The 19,765-nt window shown below is 36.8% G+C and overlaps 1 protein-coding gene across 3 annotated transcripts in view; it reads left to right on the top strand.

Moving 5' to 3' along the window:
- Positions 1 to 19,765, top strand: part of DEK (DEK proto-oncogene) — a 31,841-nt gene that overhangs the window by 9,519 nt on the left and 2,557 nt on the right. For all 3 annotated transcript variants that reach the window (XR_015553973.1, XM_087438070.1, XM_004432089.3), the window contains 3 exons: positions 2,203 to 2,391; positions 15,921 to 16,056; positions 16,403 to 16,551. Coding sequence is in view for 2 of the 3 variants with exons in the window: in XM_087438070.1 (XP_087294196.1) it covers positions 2,203 to 2,391; positions 15,921 to 16,056; positions 16,403 to 16,551 (474 nt within the window). In the remaining variant the exon portion in view is untranslated. The remainder of the gene's footprint in view (positions 1 to 2,202; positions 2,392 to 15,920; positions 16,057 to 16,402; positions 16,552 to 19,765) is intronic.

Genomic DNA, 19,765 nt, shown 5'->3' with positions numbered 1-19,765 from the left:
TGCCTGGAGTAGTACTAAGGTACCAGCAGCTTTACCCACCTTTGCTTTTGCACAATCAGTACAAATGTCAACACAGTGAAAAGAGCAAATAAATAATGTCTCGGTATTATTATGAAAATAGTTTTGACCTGCTGGGCTTCTGAACAGGTCTCAGAAACCCCAGGGTCCATGAACCACACTTCGAGAACCACTGTTTTGTCCTTTCTTATGGAATCTAACTCCTGCATCCATTTTTCATATCTGATTCTGTGATGATTACTCCTTAATCTAATGGTATCAGTCTCAAGCTATTTTCTATGCTATTATATGCTTCCATAATTTAATAAAAACACTATAAATTCATTAGTACTAGTTTTTTCTCCTCTATAACCTTAAAATTATTTAATTAACATTGTTTTACTATCCTTCTTTTGTATTTCCACCTTCTAACTTTATTTGTTAATCACATTTTGTTTTTGAAGAGAGATGATGCTGTTGACACTGGATTCTGATTAATAGATTCAACTATTTTTAGAACCAATATAGGAAAGCTCCAAAGTATTTATATATTATTACTTTTTTTATTAAAAGATCCTCATTTATTTTTGGAAAATGCTTTTTCTTGATTGGTTGCTTGAATGATTTAACATCCTTTCACTCTCCTGTATAGATTTATCCAGCACCTGTTCCGGTCTTCATATTACTAATTCCCTACACAGATTATATTCTCACTACCTGCATCTGGGTCCTGAACTGAGATAGGGAGGGAGTATCATATTTTTCTAATACATTTGAGTCCTGGATTTCATGTAGTGAGTAGTGAGACTTTGAACAGTGAGAGTCACCTTTTCTCTGAACAGTGATTATCGAATTTATCCAAATGGATTTGGTTCCTGGTAATAGTTGTAATGGTAATAGTTCACATAACAAGGATATCTGTATACATTCAAGGAAGTTTCTTGTAGAGAACCCCTCTGAGAAATATCTTTGGTCTACTAACTTAAAATTTCCAGAGTGACCTAGATTGGCTGTTTTCTAATCTGCCTTTAGAAGGATAGGTTGTTTAGGCAAGCTAGAGGATATCCTGTGGATCGTAGATAGCCTGACAACACTACATTACAGATGGCAGCCACTTTTTCTTAATTTTTGTGCAGGTGACAGTGACTCCTAAGATGGGAAGTTTCTGGGAGAGAAGGGACCTGCGGTTCTGCTAGTCTCATGAAAGATATTGCCTAAAGTTACCACCAACATTTATGCAATTGTATATCTTAAGGTTAAATTAAGGAATTTTCCTTAATGCTTCTGCTTATTGCATAAAATAAATAATAGTCAAAAATAAAAAGATACCCATAATTCCAGAAATAATTTTAATTCCTTAGTGTATATCTCTTCAGGTCCTTTATGCAATATTATTTTATAGTTTTCCATTTCAGAAGTTAGCAAATACTCCCCTAAGAAAGTATTTAAAAATTAAATTTGTTGGTTAGTGTAATCAAGTCATTTTGCTCACATGATCTACTCTGCTTTTTAAATATGCGTGATTTAATTGTATATCAAAGTAATAGCAATGCACTTATTTTGTGGTTCTTAATTAGTTTCATAATTAACGTACTCAACACTTACTGCATATTTAGAATCATCAGTGAAAATATAATCCTGATATTATTGAAAGTATAGCCCAGAGGTAATATGAATATAAACGATACAGTTCATAAATTCAGGATATGTAAAGTGAGGTTTTATTTCCTTTATGGATGGTTCTTCCAAGTCCTTTGATTGGAGGGTCCCCTAAAGCAAGAAGCTCCTCTGACAGTGACATTTTTAATGCTTATAGGAATGAAGTAAATTACAAGTCTTAATTCAAAATAATTGTTTTGGTCAAGTGTAAATAATTGTCTGAGCTGAACCCAGTGTGTACCTGGGCTTCTAGTGCTGTGTCAGAATGTAGAATACATGTTTCTTTCAGTATTTGTGAAAAGTCTCTTGCCTAGGTGTTTAGGACACAAATGAAAGGGTATTGATAGTGCAGGCAAAATTTTAGATTAACTTGGTACATTAAGTTAAAGGTTAATTGTTCTCTATAAAGCTGCTGAGCTTGGAAATACAATTTCTTGAGACAGGAACAAGAAAAACTGAGTTAAGAAGTAGCTATCAAAAACGGTTGATTGACTTGGAAATACAGTACCTCGTTGACGTTATCTTTATAAATTTTATTGTACACAGCCATTGCCAAAATCTAAAAAAACTTCTAGCAAAGGCAGCAAAAAGGAACGGAACAGTTCTGGAATGGCAAGGAAAGCTAAGAGAACTAAATGTCCTGAAATTCTGTCAGATGAGTCTAGCAGTGATGAAGATGAAAAGAAAAACAAGGAAGAGTCTTCAGATGATGAAGATAAAGAAAGTGAAGAGGAGGTAAAATGTTGGGTTTGTTTTTTTTTTTTTCTCATTTACATTGGGAGAGTTAAATATTCATGCTATATAATAGTTATGGCCCAAAAATATAGATTCTAGGAACTATCAGTACCATATTGGTTGTTTTTAATTCTAAAGACTCAGGAATAGTTAAGCATAAACCCTTTTTTTCCCTTAAGGAGCTTTTAGTTCTGTAGCCATGCCAGAGTGTAAGAGCTGGAGAAGAGTGAGGTTGGTGTGGCCTGGATTTGAACTGGGCCTTGAGCTGGACGGGACAGGGAGAGGGGTGCATATCCTGAACAGGAGCACAAAGGAGCAGGTTTTTTGAGAACTTTTTCATAGTGTATTAATATTTTATAATTGACTTAAACAGTTTTATTCTGTTTTATGCAAAACAGGGAGTTTAAGGACCATTTTTTCTCAACTCATGAAGTGTTTAGTGAGAATAATGGAATTGAAGTTTATCTGATTGGTGGGCAAGTTTTGCATCACGTAGGAATGCCTGCCATTTTTTTTACTTGGGAGTATTTGTGAAATGATGAGAATATTTAGTTTCCAAAGTGAAACTTACGAAGAGGAGAGCTGCTGAACCATTTAAAGGGTTAACTTTACCCTCTCCTTGATGTGTATCTTCAATCAAGTAGATGAGGGAGAGTGGGTACAAGGAGATGATTTTTTTTGAAGAAGAAGATCAGCCTTGAGCTAACATTCATGCTAATTCTCTTTTTGCTGAGGAAGACCGGCTCTGAGCTAACATCTATTGCCAATCCTCCTTTTTTTTCCCCCAAAGCCCCAGTAGATAGTTGTATGTCATAGTTGCACATCCTTGTAGTTGCTGTATGTGGGACGTGGCCTCAGCATGGCCGGAGAAGTGGTGCATTGGTGCGCTCCCGGGATCCGAACCCGGGCCACCAGTAGTGGAGCGTGCACACTTAACTGCTAAGCCACGGGGCTGGCCCAAGGAGATGATTTCCTATTATTGCTAGTGGTGTGTTGGGAGACTGTATTTTAACTTTGTTTTGGTTCCCTCTTCAGTGATCAGGACTTGCTCCGTAAGTTGGGGACTTGATTAATGTGGCTTGACATTTTGGGCCAAGATATGATTCTGTGTTGTGGAAGGCTGTCGTGTCAGTAGCACACCTCCCCAACATCCGGTAGTGAAAACCAAAAATGTGTGCAGACATTGCCAAATGTCCCCAGAGGGACAGTTACCTCCAGTTGATTAGAGGGAATAAAGATGTGTGCACTCTGATTTTATATATGTGTGTATTTTGTCTATATTTGTCTTTAGGTATTTAAACTCCATGCTTATTTTAATGTCAAATCTTATAAAAGACTTCTATAAAGCTAAGTATGTAATGCTTCATAATTTAAAAAAGAATGTTGAAAGCTGAGTATGTAATGCTTCATAATTTAAAAAAGAATGTTACAAATCTAGCTTGTGTTTCATAAATATCTTAATATATTTTTGGTGAGAAGGAAGATGAGTAATCTGAGCACTAAGGTTTTTGTGGAATAAATTTTAAGGACATCTGGGAGGAAAACATGTTTATATGTGAACATATAATAGTGGCAATTTTGCAGTAATAGTGTTCAGATTATTGGTTATCTGCTATGTGTATTCACTCTGTTTCCTAAAATCTTTTTAAAGGCAGAGTTAAAGCATAAAAAGTTGTCATAGAATTTAAACATCTAATTTTTTCATAGAGGCAATATGATTACAGGCATGGGCTTTGGAAACTATCTGGGTTCAAATACAAGCTGTAGCCTCAAGTATCCCTGTGTTATGAACTCTATACCTCAGTTTCCCATCTGTAAAATGGGGATAATAACAGTACCAGCCTCAAAGGGTTGTATTAAATGACCTTATTTAAAGCACTTAGAGCAGTGCTTGGCGCAAGTACTATGTAAGTATTAGCTGATACTATTACCGTTAGTATTAAGATGACCTTTTATCTTATGTAAGATTTCTATAATCCAATCTTCCCATCATTACTAAGGCGCAGGTTAAAAGATGAGGGTATTTTTTGCTCATTTTCTTATTTGCTTTCCAGATTATTGTCCCTTGGTTCTAAGTAGAGTTAGCTGAAGTCTGTGAATATAGATGACCCTTGATTTATAACTATATTGGTTCCTGGATAATGATCACAAATGGAACTGTCCCACTATAAATCAAAGCCTTTCTTTCTACAGTTCCATAAATGAGAATCTTTTGCTAGAAACCCAGTCAAATGACGGAAAAAAAGAAAACACAAAAATGCTTTAACAGACATTAGGTATATAAAGTCACACAATATAAAACCTATATCACAATGCTCTATTTTCTGCTTTGCTTTTTCTGCTTGGCCTGGTACTGACAGACTTCATAAAATTCAATGCCAGGAAAATCTGGGCTGAGAAATCTTTTTTTTTTCCCCCTGATAATTCTTCTCCCAGTAAGCATAGGTATTCTTTGCTCTGAAGACTTTCAAATTTAGGGCTATCCTCCTGTGGAACTTTATTGCTGATTTGGTTTCTGTGAAAGGCTCTAAATGCCTTTGAAAGGTAAGTGCTAGCAGGAGAAACAGTATTTCTATGGTAACTTTTTCTTTATTCTTCCACTTTTTGAAGACTTAGTTAAGTGGCAGCCTTGTTCAGGGACTTGGACTTCATAAATGGAGGTATTTTTGGTCATTACTGTGAAAGGACTTCTTTTCTAAGAGGCCATAAAGAAGAGTTGCAGGTTGATTGGGAAAGTTGTGGATTACCTCTAGATGGAATTTTTTTGCAAATTTTTTCATCGAAAATTGTTAATATTATTCCGTTTATTTCCTGAAATGAATTTTTCTTTCATAAATAAAAGACTTCTCCCCATTAATATCAGTTTCTTGTTCTGGTTTAGATTCTTGGAGTAAATAACTATGAACTTGGGTAGTTTAATTTTACCTTTTCTTGTTTCCTTTGTAAACTCAGGACTTTGGACTAAATAATCTATATTATATTGCTGAAGTTAGAAATCTTACTCAAGCAGAAATCCAGTTCAAGTTATAGTTATCCATTGGCAGTTATGTGAGGTTGAAGATTATTCATTCACCTGCTAATTTTCATATTTAGCTATGTAAAAGAATAGGAAATTTATAAGTAAATTTATTATATTTTGAATGTAGGGTTGAAATTACTGAAAACCACATAGTTAAAACAATTGGCAGGTTTTTTTGTCTTTTGTAAGAAAATATGTTGCATTTAGCATGTTCTCCAGTAATTGCTAAGACATTTTGTTTGAGGTTCTCTGTAGCTGTATACCTCTGTTTCTGTGAAATGTGGTGAGTGGTTTACAACCCTATTTAATCCTCTTTTTCTTCAGAATTAACTCAAAGAAGATGTTCTTAGTGACTCGGGTAGTAATTCCTTCATAAAAGAGATGTTTTAAACTTCTTTATCCTCTTGGCTCTTGGACATTTGCTTTTTAGGGCAGTAGAAAGAGAGCAATTTGGGACCAGGAAGAAATTGGTAGATGAAGTTTCTTTAAAATTAGAGAATAGGAGAATGACAGGATTAGTTATTTTATCTAAACTTATTCTGAAAATCAACTGGTTCCCTTACTGGATTAGCCTCCTTAGGGGAAGATTGCTAAAATGAAAATGAACCAGTGAGATTAAACCATGCTCAGGCATGTCATTCACAGGTGTTACACCTTAGACACGGAGAAATTACTGAGTACAGAAAAAAGAAAGGAGAAGCAGTGCTTCCTACATTGGAGAAAACGATTCTAATAATCTTTTAGACCCTTAAAATTATCCTTAATTTCCATTTTTCATTTTATCCAAATACTTGTTCAGTTTTTGTCTCCTAGTGTTTTTATAACACACTCTTATCTCAAGAAAACTATAAAACAAACTGAATTTTTACTTTGTGAGTATTGAGAATTTATGTGACTTTTCCTATTTGTATCGGGAGTGTCTTCAGCTGTAAATACTTAAAAACCTCACTAATAATGTCCAAAACGAGTTCCTTTTTCTTTCGTGACAAAAAGTCCACAAACAGGCCATTCTGGGCCAGTACTGCAGCTCAAGAAAGATGTCAAGAATTTGAGTACCATCTCTCTTCCTGAGCCACGATCTTTGTATGTAGCATTTCACCTCATGATCACAAGGTGTTTTACCTTTAAGCATTGTATCCCTGTTACAGATAGGAAAGAGCAAAAGTCTTTGTTCAAGATGTTTTTGCTTTTTTTTCCCCAGAAGGAATGCCTTTTACCAGAGAACTCCATGTACATCTCATTGGCCAGGACTTTGTTACCTGGCCATCTCGAGCTGCAAGGGAAGCTGTGAGATCTGGGTGTTAGCTTTCTTGCCTCTGTAGGAGGAAAGGAAGTAAAAACTGGGATGTTGAGTGAGCCATCATACAACGTTTGCCAAATCAGAGAAACTTTCAGTTATAATTTTTGGTAAACATATATTTGGACCATTCAAGGAATTATTTGGTAGTGGTGGGAGGGTAAATGTGAAAGTTGTTAGTCTTGAATTATGTTCTAAAAAATAAGAATTCCCCCCATCTCATAATGTAATCAGAGGAATTACAAAACTGTGTAAACTTGAAACCTTTTGTTGGAAGGCAAAGTTGAATAATTACCATAATAAAATCTATTTAGATTTAAACTTGCTTTCATAATCTTTTGTGAAATATGACGAGGCTTGCACATTCTTTACTCTTGGCACTCTTGAGTTTTCTCAGCCAAGTTGTTAAAAGAAGAGTGTATTTTAAGCTAATTTTTATTTTGTTCATCTGTTCACCCAGTACAACCTTTCTGCTGTGAGGACAGGATTCTGGCTCTGTGACAGGCGTCTTTTTTGGAGACCCTCCTTCAAGAGCCCTGCTGCCTATAAAAGATAGGTAAGCCTTTTCTCCCAAGATTTTTTTTTTTTTTGCCTTCCTTCAAAAAGTGCTTGTGTCATTCCTCTGATTCTATACCTTCACGGTTATCAGAGACATGGAAAACCCCTTCAAATTTTTAAAAATTTATATTGTTAATCTTTTAAATATTTAGATTACAGTACATTGTACTATCTGAAATTAATGGCAGCTGTCAATTTTTATCTGTTTCTCTTTAGCATATCAAAAATACCTACAATATTGGATGGTCCTGACTGAACCACTCACAGCATATTCAAAGATAGCAAGCTAGAATCTTAAATCCCATGACAATTAGAAAGTAGCTTTGTCTTCTTTTTTTTTTTAACTCACCACCTAGTTTTTGCCCATAGATTTTGTTAAAAGGCTCAAGTCTTGGCTCCTATTTGATTGAATAACAGAAGCATTAACTATCATGAGTACCTCCAATGTTTTTCCTTTATAATGCTACTTAATGTGTTTAGTATAATTACTAAAATTTTCTGAATATTTTAAAAGAAACTTAAAATAGAGGGCCAGTACTCAGTTTCTAATGTAATCGCTTTTCCATTGCTCAATTCCATAAATTGGGAGTGTGCTAAGTGCTGTTGGGGTTACAGAAGATATTTTATACCCAAATATCATTTGAGTGATACTTGATATAGGATTTCAAAAGAAAGAGAATCTCCCTATCTATTGATGAAGGAAAGCTTTAGGGGGAAATGGAAGAAGTAACAATTGAAATTGACCTTGGAAATAGGAAGGAAAGTTGGACACGTGAACAAAGATGGGGAGCAGAAAGTTCAGGGAACCTTTGACAAACACTTGTTTGTGGTTAGGTAGTGTGCCCAGAAGTAAAGCAATGAGAGAGAAAGCTCGAGTAACGTATATTGAAGCCAGACTTTAGAGAACCCATGAGATGTTAGGCATTGTTTTGTGAATAATACAACCCGTGGGGATAGATTCATCATTCTCGTTTAGTCATAAGGATTGTCTTATTCTACCTGAGCATTTTGCTAAGTGTGGAGAAAGGGAGAGAGACATGGCCTCTGTCTTCCAGGAACTGATAGTCTACTTGGGGAGAAGTACCACTCATTCAGTAAGCATTTATGGTACATTCAAGGAGGGAACTATTGAGGATCTGCTGAGTGCCTTGTACTTTCACATCTTGCATCTCATTTAGTCTTTACTCCCTGAGAGAGGATGATATATCCTTTTTTTTTTTTTTCCTTTTTTGGTGAGGAAGATTAGCCCTGAGCTAACATCTGTTACCAATCCTCTTTTTGCTGAGGAAGATTGGCCCTGGACTAATGTCTGTGCCCATCTTCCTCTACTGTATATGTGGGATGCCTGCCACAGCATGGCTTGATAAGTGGTGCATAGGTTCGTGCCCAGGATCTGAACCTGCGAACCCCGCGCCACTGAAGTGGAGCACGTGCACTTAATGACTACACCACCAGGCTGGCCCCTATATCCTTATTTTTTGTGCTTTGAATATATAATAAATATATAATGATTTTTTAAATCTGTTCTCTATATTACTCTCCAGAGCCTCTAGTTCATATACTTCTGTCTTCAGAGTCCTCTATATAGAACTGCTGATTTAGATCCAAATTTGATTTTAAGCTATAGCTTTCAGAAAGTTAACATGAGGGCCAGCCCCGTGGCTTAGCAGTTAAGTGTACGCGCTCTGCTACTGGCGGTCCAGGTTCGGATCCCGGGCGTGCACTGACACACCACTTTTCCAGTCATGCTGAGGCCGCGTCCCACATACAGCAACTAGAAGGATGTGCAGCTGTGACATACAACTATCTACTGGGGCTTTGGGGGAAAAAAAAAAGGAGGAGGGCTGGCCTGTGGCTTAGCGGTTAAGTGCACGCGCTCCACTGCTGGCGGCCTGCGTTCGGATCCCGGGCACGCACCAACGCACTGCTTCTCCAGCCACGCTGAGGCCACGTCCCACATACAGCAACTAGAAGGATGTGCAACTATGACATACAACTATCTACTGGGGCTTTGGGAAAAAATAAATAAATAAATAAATAAATAATAAAATAAATAAATAAAAATTATTTTAAAAAAAACACCTTTCTATAAAAAAAAAAAAAGGAGGAGCCTTTTTTCAAAAGACAGAGCCTGTCTTCCTCAGGATTAGCACGGATGTTAGCTCAGGGCCGATCTTCCTCACAAAAAAAAAAAGTTAATATCAGTATATATCCACTTCTGCTTATAAAAACTTAAAACTAAAAGCTATTGACATAAATTTATAACTTGAAGAATTGTCTTATTGATTGCTTTATCTGGTTCTTGCCTTTTCCCTGTGTATCTCCAATAATTCATAATCTAGACAAGGAGTTGGTAAACTATGGCCTGTAAGCCAGACCCAGCCTATGGCCTGTTTTTGTATAGCCTGGAAACTGAGAATGGTTTTTCCATTTTTAAAATATTTGTAAAAAACAAAAAGCGAGGAATGTGTAACGACGACCATATGTAGCCAGCAAAGCCTAAAATATTTATTCCCTGGCACTTTATAGAAAAAGTTTGGTGCCAGATCTAGACCATAAATTTATCTCTCATCTTATGTGGCTTATAGCTAGGTGAGTCAGCTCTGGGGCTTTAAAAGAAATATGTAGATACTCAGCCCTCACCCTTGATGATTTGATCCAATAGTCTTTTTTTTTTTCCTTTTAAATATACAATTTATATAGGTAAGTTGTACCAGAAGACAGTGATATTAAAAAATCAAGAAGTTTGGCTGGCTGCTATTAATAGAAAACATGTTTGTCTTAGCAAGCCGAGTGATTCTAATGAAATAGAACCTTGGAGTTGGAATAGATCTTTAAAGATTATGTAGTCTCCAGGGATCTTGTCCCATCTCAATTTTCCAAATAATTACATAGCAACTACTAAGTGCCAGTTCTAAGCTCTGCATTGGAGATCAAGAAGCATATAAGACAAGGTCTCTACCCTTAAGCAATTCAATTTAGTTGGTAGGAGGAGAGAAGTCAAAGATTAGAAGGAAAAAAAGTACAGTAGAATATAACCTAAAAGCTAAAAAAGAGGTATGGACAAGATAACGTGGAAGCTAAGAAGATATAAAATTTATAAATATTAAAGGTTGGCATAGCAAAAGAAAGGGACATGGAGAAAACTATATAAAATTGGATTACACCAAGGCCCATGTTAGCTTAAAAGAAAAAATTTTAGAGAAACAATCCTGGAGCCTATACAAAGTTTGGGGTTAAGGGCCAGAGACAGCCCTAATACAGAGGTTGGTTGTCCTTTGTCGCCATTCTGTATTTTCTGCCAACATTTTTTATTCTTTGTTATTAGTAATATTTGCATGTAATGGAAGAAGAGCTAAATTTAACAATATGATAAATAGGTTATGGTATCACTGGCTTATTAGTATAATTTAGTTCAGTAGTTTCAACTCTGGCTTAAAGAAACAGGTACATTAGTCATTTCCACAGTCATGTACCGCTTAATGATGGGGATACGTTCTGAGAAATGTGTTGTTAGGCAATTTCGTCATCGTGCAAACATAGAGTCTACTCACACAAACCTAGATGGTATAGCCTACTACACACCTAGGCTATATGGTACTAACCTCATGGGACCACTATCATGTATGCGGTCTGTCGTTGACTGAAACGGCGTGATGCAGCGCATGACTGTATAAGCAACTTATATGGTAGGAGACACACTGGACTTAATCAAAAGTCTTGCTTCTTCCAGCTGTGAGGCGTTGGCTCACTTAACTACTCAGATACATTTTCCTCATTTCTAATGAGATAAACCATTTGTTTTGTCTTGGGATTTTTTTTGCTTTGTTTTGGTTTTTTTTAGCTCATATGAGATGATAGTGTATATGAAAGCAGTGCCGTACAAATGCCTTTTTCTTTTTCCTTTTAATTGCATTTTTAACTACATTCTGGGTTCAGAGTACAGGTAAAACAGGTAAACCTTCTACAAGTGATACAGAGATGAACATGACAAGAAATATTTAAGTGGCTACTTTGTGCCAGACATTCTTGTAGTTACTGGGGACGGATAGAGCTAAATATGATAGTCATGTGTCTCTTCTAATGGAGATTCAGATATGCCCTTAAGAAACACGCAGTATAGTGGAAGAACAGGCGTGTAAATAACTACAGTTTAATAAACGTAGGTGTTTTCTCTGCTGCCTTATATCTGTTTACTCATTTGATGCTCACAACAGTTCTACAGATATGGCCATAGTTCATCAAATCTACAGTGCCTATGAGGAATCATTTTAATGTAAATTGTAAAATGTACCCTAGGGCCGGCCCCGTGGCTTAGCAGTTAAGTGCGCGTGCTCAGCTGCTGGCGGCCCGGGTTTGGATCCCGGGCGTGCACCGATGCACTGCTTCTTCTGCCATGCTGAGGCCGTGTCCCACATACAGCAACTAGAAGGATGTGCAGCTGTGGCGTGCAACTGTCTACTGGGGCTTTGGGGGGAAAAAATAAATAAAAAATTATAAAAAAATAAAATGTACCCCAATATCAGAGAGATGAAAATGTGGGAGAAAAAGTTAAATTCAGCAAAGTCTGCTATTACCACCTCCATTTTACAGATGAGGAAACAGGCACAGGGATGGGTAAGTTTTTTGAGAGAATGCAAAATAAGTCAGCAGTGGAGTCAGGATTTGAACCAGGAAGTTTGGCTCTAAAACCTTTGCTCTTATTCACTGCTTCACAGTACCTTTCATAAGGTAGGGATAAATTAATTGTAGGCCTAGTACTATGGAACTATGGATTAATCAAATTGTTGATTCGATCAAATTAATTTCATAATTAGTTAAATTATGAAAGATTTAGAGGAGGTGGTTATTAAGTTGGGTTTAGAATCATGAGTGAGATTTTCCCTAGAGGAGGAAGATTTTCCCTAGAGGAGGAAGGTTTTCCCTAGAGGAGGGAGAATGAGAGTAATGGAGATTTGAAAGTTCATGTAAAATTTAACTTTCCTTTTTAGCTCTCCCAGGGCCCCTTTTCATTGCCTCCAAAATACCAGATCACTTGTATTTGCCTTAACTGCCACAAATTGTCCATTGTGTCCCAATACCAAGGTCTCTCCTTTGAGATGCCCCATTTTCCCAAGTTACCTCTTCCTCCTATACTTAATGACTTATCTTCAAGGCAGCTGAAGTGATTCTTAACACCTGCAAGGCTACAGCACACAATGTGAGTTAATCAGTTATCTGATTGCCTCTCTGCTCAAAATGAAACCCATAGGAATGGGTTTCTACGGTTTATTTTACTCTTCAGCTTTCACTGTTTCCCCATGCCAACATTTATCTATCTAAATAAGATACTTTACTGAATTCCTGCGTTAAATTTGTTACAGAATAATTTGTAACTGGTTACTAAAGATAAGTGAAATCCAGTATAAATAACATAATTTGTTATTACGGGGATTCAGATGTTTGTGGGTCCGGTCCTTTCTACCAGAATGTAATGAAAAAGCATGATGTATCATGGTTAGGTAAAACAGGTGTTGTTTAGTCTGTCTTACTGCTTTTATTCTGTGTATCTGCCTTGCTTTTAAAGAAAACTTGTAAACTTCAAGTTATTGGAGGAAATTACATTTGTATAATGAAAGAATTTCTTTCTTTACAAAAGGGAGCCCTCATAGTAATAATAGCTAGTATTTATTAAGTATTGCCTATGTGCCCATCACCATTAAAAGCACTTCCATGTATTTATTTCCCATGAAACCATTAAGTACTATTATTTCCCCTAGGACTCAAAGGTGTACTGGGGCTAGAAATTGAAACCAAGCAGCTTTCCTCCAGAGCCCACACTGTTACCTCGTAGCCTGTATATTCTATGGTGCTTGTGACAGTATGTTTCCAATCTTTTTGTTAATAGATGATAGGCTAGTTATCCATTTAAAAAACTATAGAACACTATCCTGGGGCCAGCCCCGTGGCTTAGCAGTTAAGGGTGTGCGCTCAGCTACTGGTGGCCCGGGTTCGGATCCCAGGCGCGCACCGACACACCGTTTCTCCGGCCATGCTGAGGCCGCATCCCACATACAGCAACTAGAAGGATGTGCAGCTATGACATAGAGCTATCTACTGGGGCTTTGGGTGTTGGGGGTTAAGGAAGAGGATTGGCAATAGATGTTAGCTCAGAGCCGGTCTTCCTCAGCAGAGAGAGGAGGATTAGCATGGATGTTAGCTCAGGGCTGATCTTCCTCACACACACACAAAAAAAGAACACTATCCCTTCTAGAAAATGGTGTTAAATATAGTAAGAAGCATAGTTTTAATTCTTTGTGTTTGTTCAATAGTAACATTTTATGGAGATGGCTTGATTATCCTGTCTTTATCACTGCAAATTTTTATGCTTTGTCCAACTTACTACTCCCCATTTGCAGGTTTAAAAATGGTGCCATATTGTGTCTGTGCCTTCTGAAATTTTAATGACAGCCTTATACCTTGGTCTTAAAAGGCTCTGGAAGTATTTTAATCATCTGATTTTAATTATCTAATTTGAAGAAGACCTAGTAATAATGCTTATAACATTGTTGCTATCTGTTGCTCACCCTCCCCAACCCTTTCTGTAATAACTTAGTTTCTTGTAAAATATTTGAATGACCTACAGGTCCAGATTTTATTAACCTTTGACTAAAGAGTGATGTATAATGGTGATTATTTTATTCTGTGTATTAAGTGCATCAACAGAACTTATGAATTTTTAGCGTTCCCTTCCAGAGCCTAGTGTGGTTCTTATGAATTAGGTGGACATTTAATAAACTTAAAACCTAGTTCAAGTTAGTCATAGAAAACTGATGAACCATTGAGATGCCATTCCAGCAACCCCCACTATCTGGAACACTTCTGAGAATTAAGAAGTAAAAATGGCCTCTAAACAGGGAAAATCCATAAGTAAAGCTCATTGACTTTACTTTTAGAAGCATGTTGGCCCCTTGACACCACATAAATGCATTTTTTAGTAGCAGTTAAAGTAGGTAGGTTAGCTAGTTCCTAGCAAACAGTATATTATTGAGGTAGTGCAGGGTATTATTAGGCTTGTGTAAATATGCACAGTGATGGCAGGTGTAGCAAGAGGAAAGACAAACAGTAAAATCCAATGAACTCTACTTAGAAATAGCCTGAGTGCACTTAAGTTTTGGGACAGATTGGTCTATACACTTTAAATTTTCTTTAAGGGTAAGTTCAACACAGTGTCTCTCCTTTAAAAAAAAAAGATTGAAGTATGATGATAATCAGAAATTGAGTGTTAAAACATTTGGAGAAACATTCTATCAGAAGTGATTTGTGGGGCCGGCCCCGTGGTGTAGCTGTTAAGAGCGCGCGCTCCGCTGCTGGCAGCCCAGGTTCAGATCCTGGGCGCGTACCGTCACGCCACTTGTCAGGATATGCTGTGGCAGCGTCCCACATAAAGTGGAGGAAGATGGGCACGGATGTTAGCTCAGGACCAGTCTTTCTCAGCAAAAAGAGGAGGATTGGCATGGATATTAGCTTAGGGCTGATCTTCCTCACAAAAAAAAAAAGTGATTTGCATTATCTTTGGTATGTAAAGATGGAGAGATTTTAAGTTATCTTGGGATATTTGCTTAAAAGGGATGCTTTAACATTGGGGAATGTTAATTAAATGAAGAATTAATATTTCCTAATTTCCTAGACCTTGGTTGAGACAAGGTAGCTATAAACTATAATTTCATCATTTTAATCCGTATATATATAGGTATACTTTGCTTGTATTTTATCAGCTATGAGTTAGTTTTTTTTTTTTTTTTTTTGTGAGGAAGATCAGCCCTGAGCTAACATCCATGCTAATCCTCCTCTTTTTGCTGAGGAAGACCGGCTCTGAGCTAACATCTATTGCCAGTCCTCCTCCTTTTTTTCCCCAAAGCCCCAGTAGATAGTTGTATGTCATAGTTGCACATCCTTCTAGTTGCTGTATGTGGGACACGGCCTCAGCATGGCCAGAGAAGTGGTGCGTCGGTGCATGCCCGGGATCCGAACCTGGGCCACCAGTAGCAGAGCGGATGCACTTAACCACTAAGCCACGGGGCTGGCCCTGAGTTAGTGTTTAATAAAACAGTTTCTGGAATCAGACAGGTCTATTTGAATCTCACTTCTTTATTTTGTTAGTTGTGAGACTGTGGATAAAATAACCTCTCTGAGCCTTAGTTTCCTCATATATTCATAAATAGTTACTGAGCAATGCCTATGCACCGTGCACTATTTTAGGAGTTAGGGATACATGAGTGAACACAAGAGGGTCAAAAAACATCTCTGTCCTCATGGAACTGGCATTCTGGTTGGGAGAGACTGATAATAAATAACAGAATGATAATAGTACCTATATTTTAGAGTTTTTTTTCAAGATTAAGATAATGCATATAAAGTCTTCTGTCTATAGTGTGGAATGAATGGGCATCTATTATTTTTAGTGTTTGATTCTTGACTTCCCATAACTTAGTCTTCTGTTAGGATAGAATTAAGTTTGTTGAGTGTGTTAGTCATCTCAAAAATTGATCATTAGTAATAATTTTTTATTGGTGATATTGACTAATTTTCTCTAATATTGTTGAAGGGTGTAGAGGAGTAAAGGGATGGCAGTTAATCTCATCAGTGTATGTACTCTGCTTTCCTTTCCAACAGCCACCAAAAAAGACATCCAAAAGAGAAAAACCTAAACAGAAAGCCACTCCTAAAAGTAAAAAGTCTGTAAAAAGTGCTAATGTTAAGAAAGCAGATAGCAGCACCACCAAGAAGAATCAGAACAGTTCCAAAAAAGGTATGTTAGAAATGACACATTCTCAGCAACTTTAAAGATATAATTTATGTGGTGTAACAAACATAGTTTTTAAAGTATGTGTGGAAAATAGGTAAACTGCAAAGAACATTGGGGAAAAAAGTAGTAGTCAGTTTCTTATTGTTTATAATTTTTCAAAATTGACAGAAATTTCAATGCATACTTCATAGGTGATTTATAGAGTTGTGATTTATGATTTTTTTAATCTAATACCCTTTGAAAATCTGATGAGTGCTTAAAGAATTCTTCCCAGTCTGTCTTGAATGTTAATTTACTTTGCTGTATAAGAAAAATATTTATTCACATGTAATAAATATCCTACTTTTAGAAAGTGAATCTGAGGATAGTTCAGATGATGAACCTTTAATTAAAAAATTGAAGAAACCTCCTACAGATGAAGAGTTAAAGGAAACAGTAAAGAAATTATTGGCCAATGCTAACTTGGAGGAAGTCACAATGAAGCAGATTTGCAAAGAGGTAATTGGACAAATGCTTAGATCATTTTGCTTTTATTTAAAAAATTCTTTTACCTATCTCTCAGCTCAAAGCTAGATTCTTGTGTGCATTCATTCATTGAACAAATATTTATTGAACTCTGCTACCTGCCAGGCACTCTGACAGGTGCTGGGGTACTACGTTAACTAAAATAGTCCAAGTCTCTTTCCTGTGGGAGTTATTTCATAAATAGCATTAGAATGTATACAGTGAATAAAGTTAAAGTGATACATTCCAAACTGCATAAGAAACTTTCTTTTTTTGATCTGGAAACTGTTTTTATTGATGCATCCTTAGGTTTTGTTAGTTTAAAAAGGCAGAATCTCATGGACCACTTTATTTTCAGTGTTACTATGGTAAATGAGATATTATAGATTAGGTTCTTAGCTCAGATTTCTGTGAAGTTCTTCTAATACTTCTCAGGAAATAAAATGATCGTCTTGAATGTGATTCCGTAGAGATTCCATACCGTAGATCAAAACTGGGAGATTTTAGAATCTAGTTTCTTATGATAAAATGAAATTAAAATTTGAAATGTACCAAAGGTGAAATATTCTATACTTTTTTAAAACATAGATTATTGTTTTGTTTATTCATTTAGCATTCAGTGAGCCTCTACAATACATCAGACCCTGGGGTAGATGTTAGAGGTAGAGCTGGAGAAGCCAGAACTTGGCTTTTGGGGGCTTACAGTCTAGTGGGATATAAAGAGACAACTGTGTTAGTAATGAGAGTACAACAGTATGTGAGCGCTCTGTAAGAAGAGTGCAGAAGGTGCTACACCACCACAGAACAGAAGGTACCTACTTGGGATCAAGAGAAGAGAGTTGGGGGAACCTGGAAAAGCATCTTGGAAGAGATTTTAGAGCATTAGCTGTTCCATACAATTGAGGGACATGGACACGGTTACATAAAATATGACAAATAATGACTGCAAGGAGTAGTAATGAGTTTAATTTGGCTGAAGACTTACAGTTGAAGTCTTCACAGAAGTTAGGAGAGAATACTAACGAGTTTTGCAGATCTCATATATGCAGGGTTTGGTTTTCTTGCAGAGTTTGGTATTCTTCCTGAAACTAATGGGGAATTGGGAGGCTGGGTAGATAATTGAGAGCTATTTGGCAGGGGCATAACACAATCAGATTTTTATTTTTTAAGAGTCATCCTACATACATCAAGAAGGACAGACTGGTGAAGAAACCAAAAGGCAAGAAACCCAGTTTATGTCATAATCAAAGTTAGAAGGTTGCCATAATCCAAGTCAGAAATCAAGAGAGCCTGATCAAAGGTTGCTTCAGTGCAGGTGTACGGGCTTGGGTGCATTAATCGTAATAGGGAATAGAACAAAAGGTATACTTTGTGAGGAAAAGATGACTTTTGTTCTAGACAATTTGAGATGGGCTGCTTGGAACATCCAAGTGGGAGAAATTGTGAACATTGTAATTCTCTAAGTTAGGAGAGAAACCTAGACGAGGATATTGCTAGGAGTTAACACCAGAAGTATAGATACGTTAGCCCAGGGAAGAAGATACAAGGTGGGAAAAGCAAAGGACAGTCCTGGAAACCATTAACATTAAAGAATTGAGAAGTAATTTCTATAAAATACAAAATTGTAGTCAGAGTAGTAGAAGGAAGGCCAGCCACAGTGGTGCTGTGAAAGCCAAGAGAAGAGGCAGTTTCAAGAAGGGGGAGGGTAGCACCAATTAAAAAAAGGTAATTAACTTACATGAGACAGTGGGCAGTGGCTATGGAAAGGCAGTTCACAGAAAAAAATATAAATGACCTGTAAACATATGAAAACAAACTCAACCTTCCCTACTAATCAGGAAGATGGAAATTAAAAGGAAATATATTTGCTCATGAGCTTGACCAAAACTAAAGATTGACAGTTTTCATGGTTGGCAAGAATATAAGGAAACAGGTACTCTCATGCAAACAACTTCTTTGGAGAACAATTAGGTATTATCTTAAAATTTAAATTACAAATACCTTTTAACCCAGCAATTCCATTCTAGTTCTGTATCCTAAAGACATAGTCAGATCTGCACAAAATTACTACAGTAATGCTCAGCATGTGTCTGTTGAAAAATCAGAAACCTAAATGCCCATCAATAGGGAAATGATTAAACTGGTACATCTGTATTTTTGGAATACTGTGTAGCAGTTCAGAAGAACATGGAAAAGTTTTCCAGGTATTGTGAAATTTTTAAAACATAAAAGAATATTACCCAATTTATGTAAATACAGGAAAACTATATTGCCATTGATATACTAATGCATTTGTATATAAATTCATTTTTAAAGGTCTGGAAGATGACACACCAAACTGATAACTGGTTTCCTGAGGGGAGAGGGACAAGGGCAGAGTGGAGGGGAAATTGAAGGGAGACCAGTTTTGTCCATTTGATGATTTTTGTGAACACATTTGTGTAATTTTTAAAAGATATTTTTAATAACATGAAGAGATCAGGTGAGAAAGACTTGAGGGGTTTTTTTGGACTCAGCAATTGGGAGGTAATTTTCATATAATAAGAGCAGTTTTGAGGGGTGGTAAATGCAAGGGTTATTTACCTTTGCATTGAGAATTAATGAAAGGTAACGAAAGTGAAGGAATTAAAGCTTCTGTTTTAAGCAGCTTACTTTAGAAGGGAAATAGTAGTTAAATGGGGGTACAAGTTGATAAAATATTTTTGAAGAAGGAAAGGGAGAGAAAGTATGTGTTAGGCTAAGGGACAGTGCTGTGAAAGGAAGAGAAGCCGAAGACACAGGAGAATTGAGGGATGGGTCCCTGCAGAAGTGAAGGAAACGGGGAGTATTGGTGAATCCAGATACAAATAACACTGGAGGGGAAGAGGTATGTCGGAAAGTTGAAGGAATTCATCATAATGGCTTCTTGGCTGAGAAGAAGAGTGTGGGACACTTGAGTAGGGGATGAAATTGTCCTTGATGGGAGTGAAAGGAGGACCTGATCAGAGATACTTGGGATTGCCTGGGAGGCTTTGATGTTGAATACCGTGAACTTAAAAACAGGACCAGTCTTTTCAAAGTTGTTCTATTTTCCCACAGCAATCTTTCATCTGGGCTTAACCATGGAAAAGTTGGTAGTTAGACTAATTCAAGATTGGAGTTTTGCAGAGAGAGAACAATAGGCAAACAATTAGAGTAATTTAAATGATTGACTATATTGGCAGAGGTT

This window comes from Ceratotherium simum, chromosome 13, assembly GCF_057802395.1.
Source record: "Ceratotherium simum simum isolate JZ-2026a chromosome 13, ASM5780239v1, whole genome shotgun sequence".
NCBI lineage: Eukaryota > Metazoa > Chordata > Mammalia > Perissodactyla > Rhinocerotidae > Ceratotherium > Ceratotherium simum.
The sequence above is the reverse complement of the archived record's forward strand: the minus strand, read 5'-3'. Positions and strand labels throughout refer to the sequence as shown.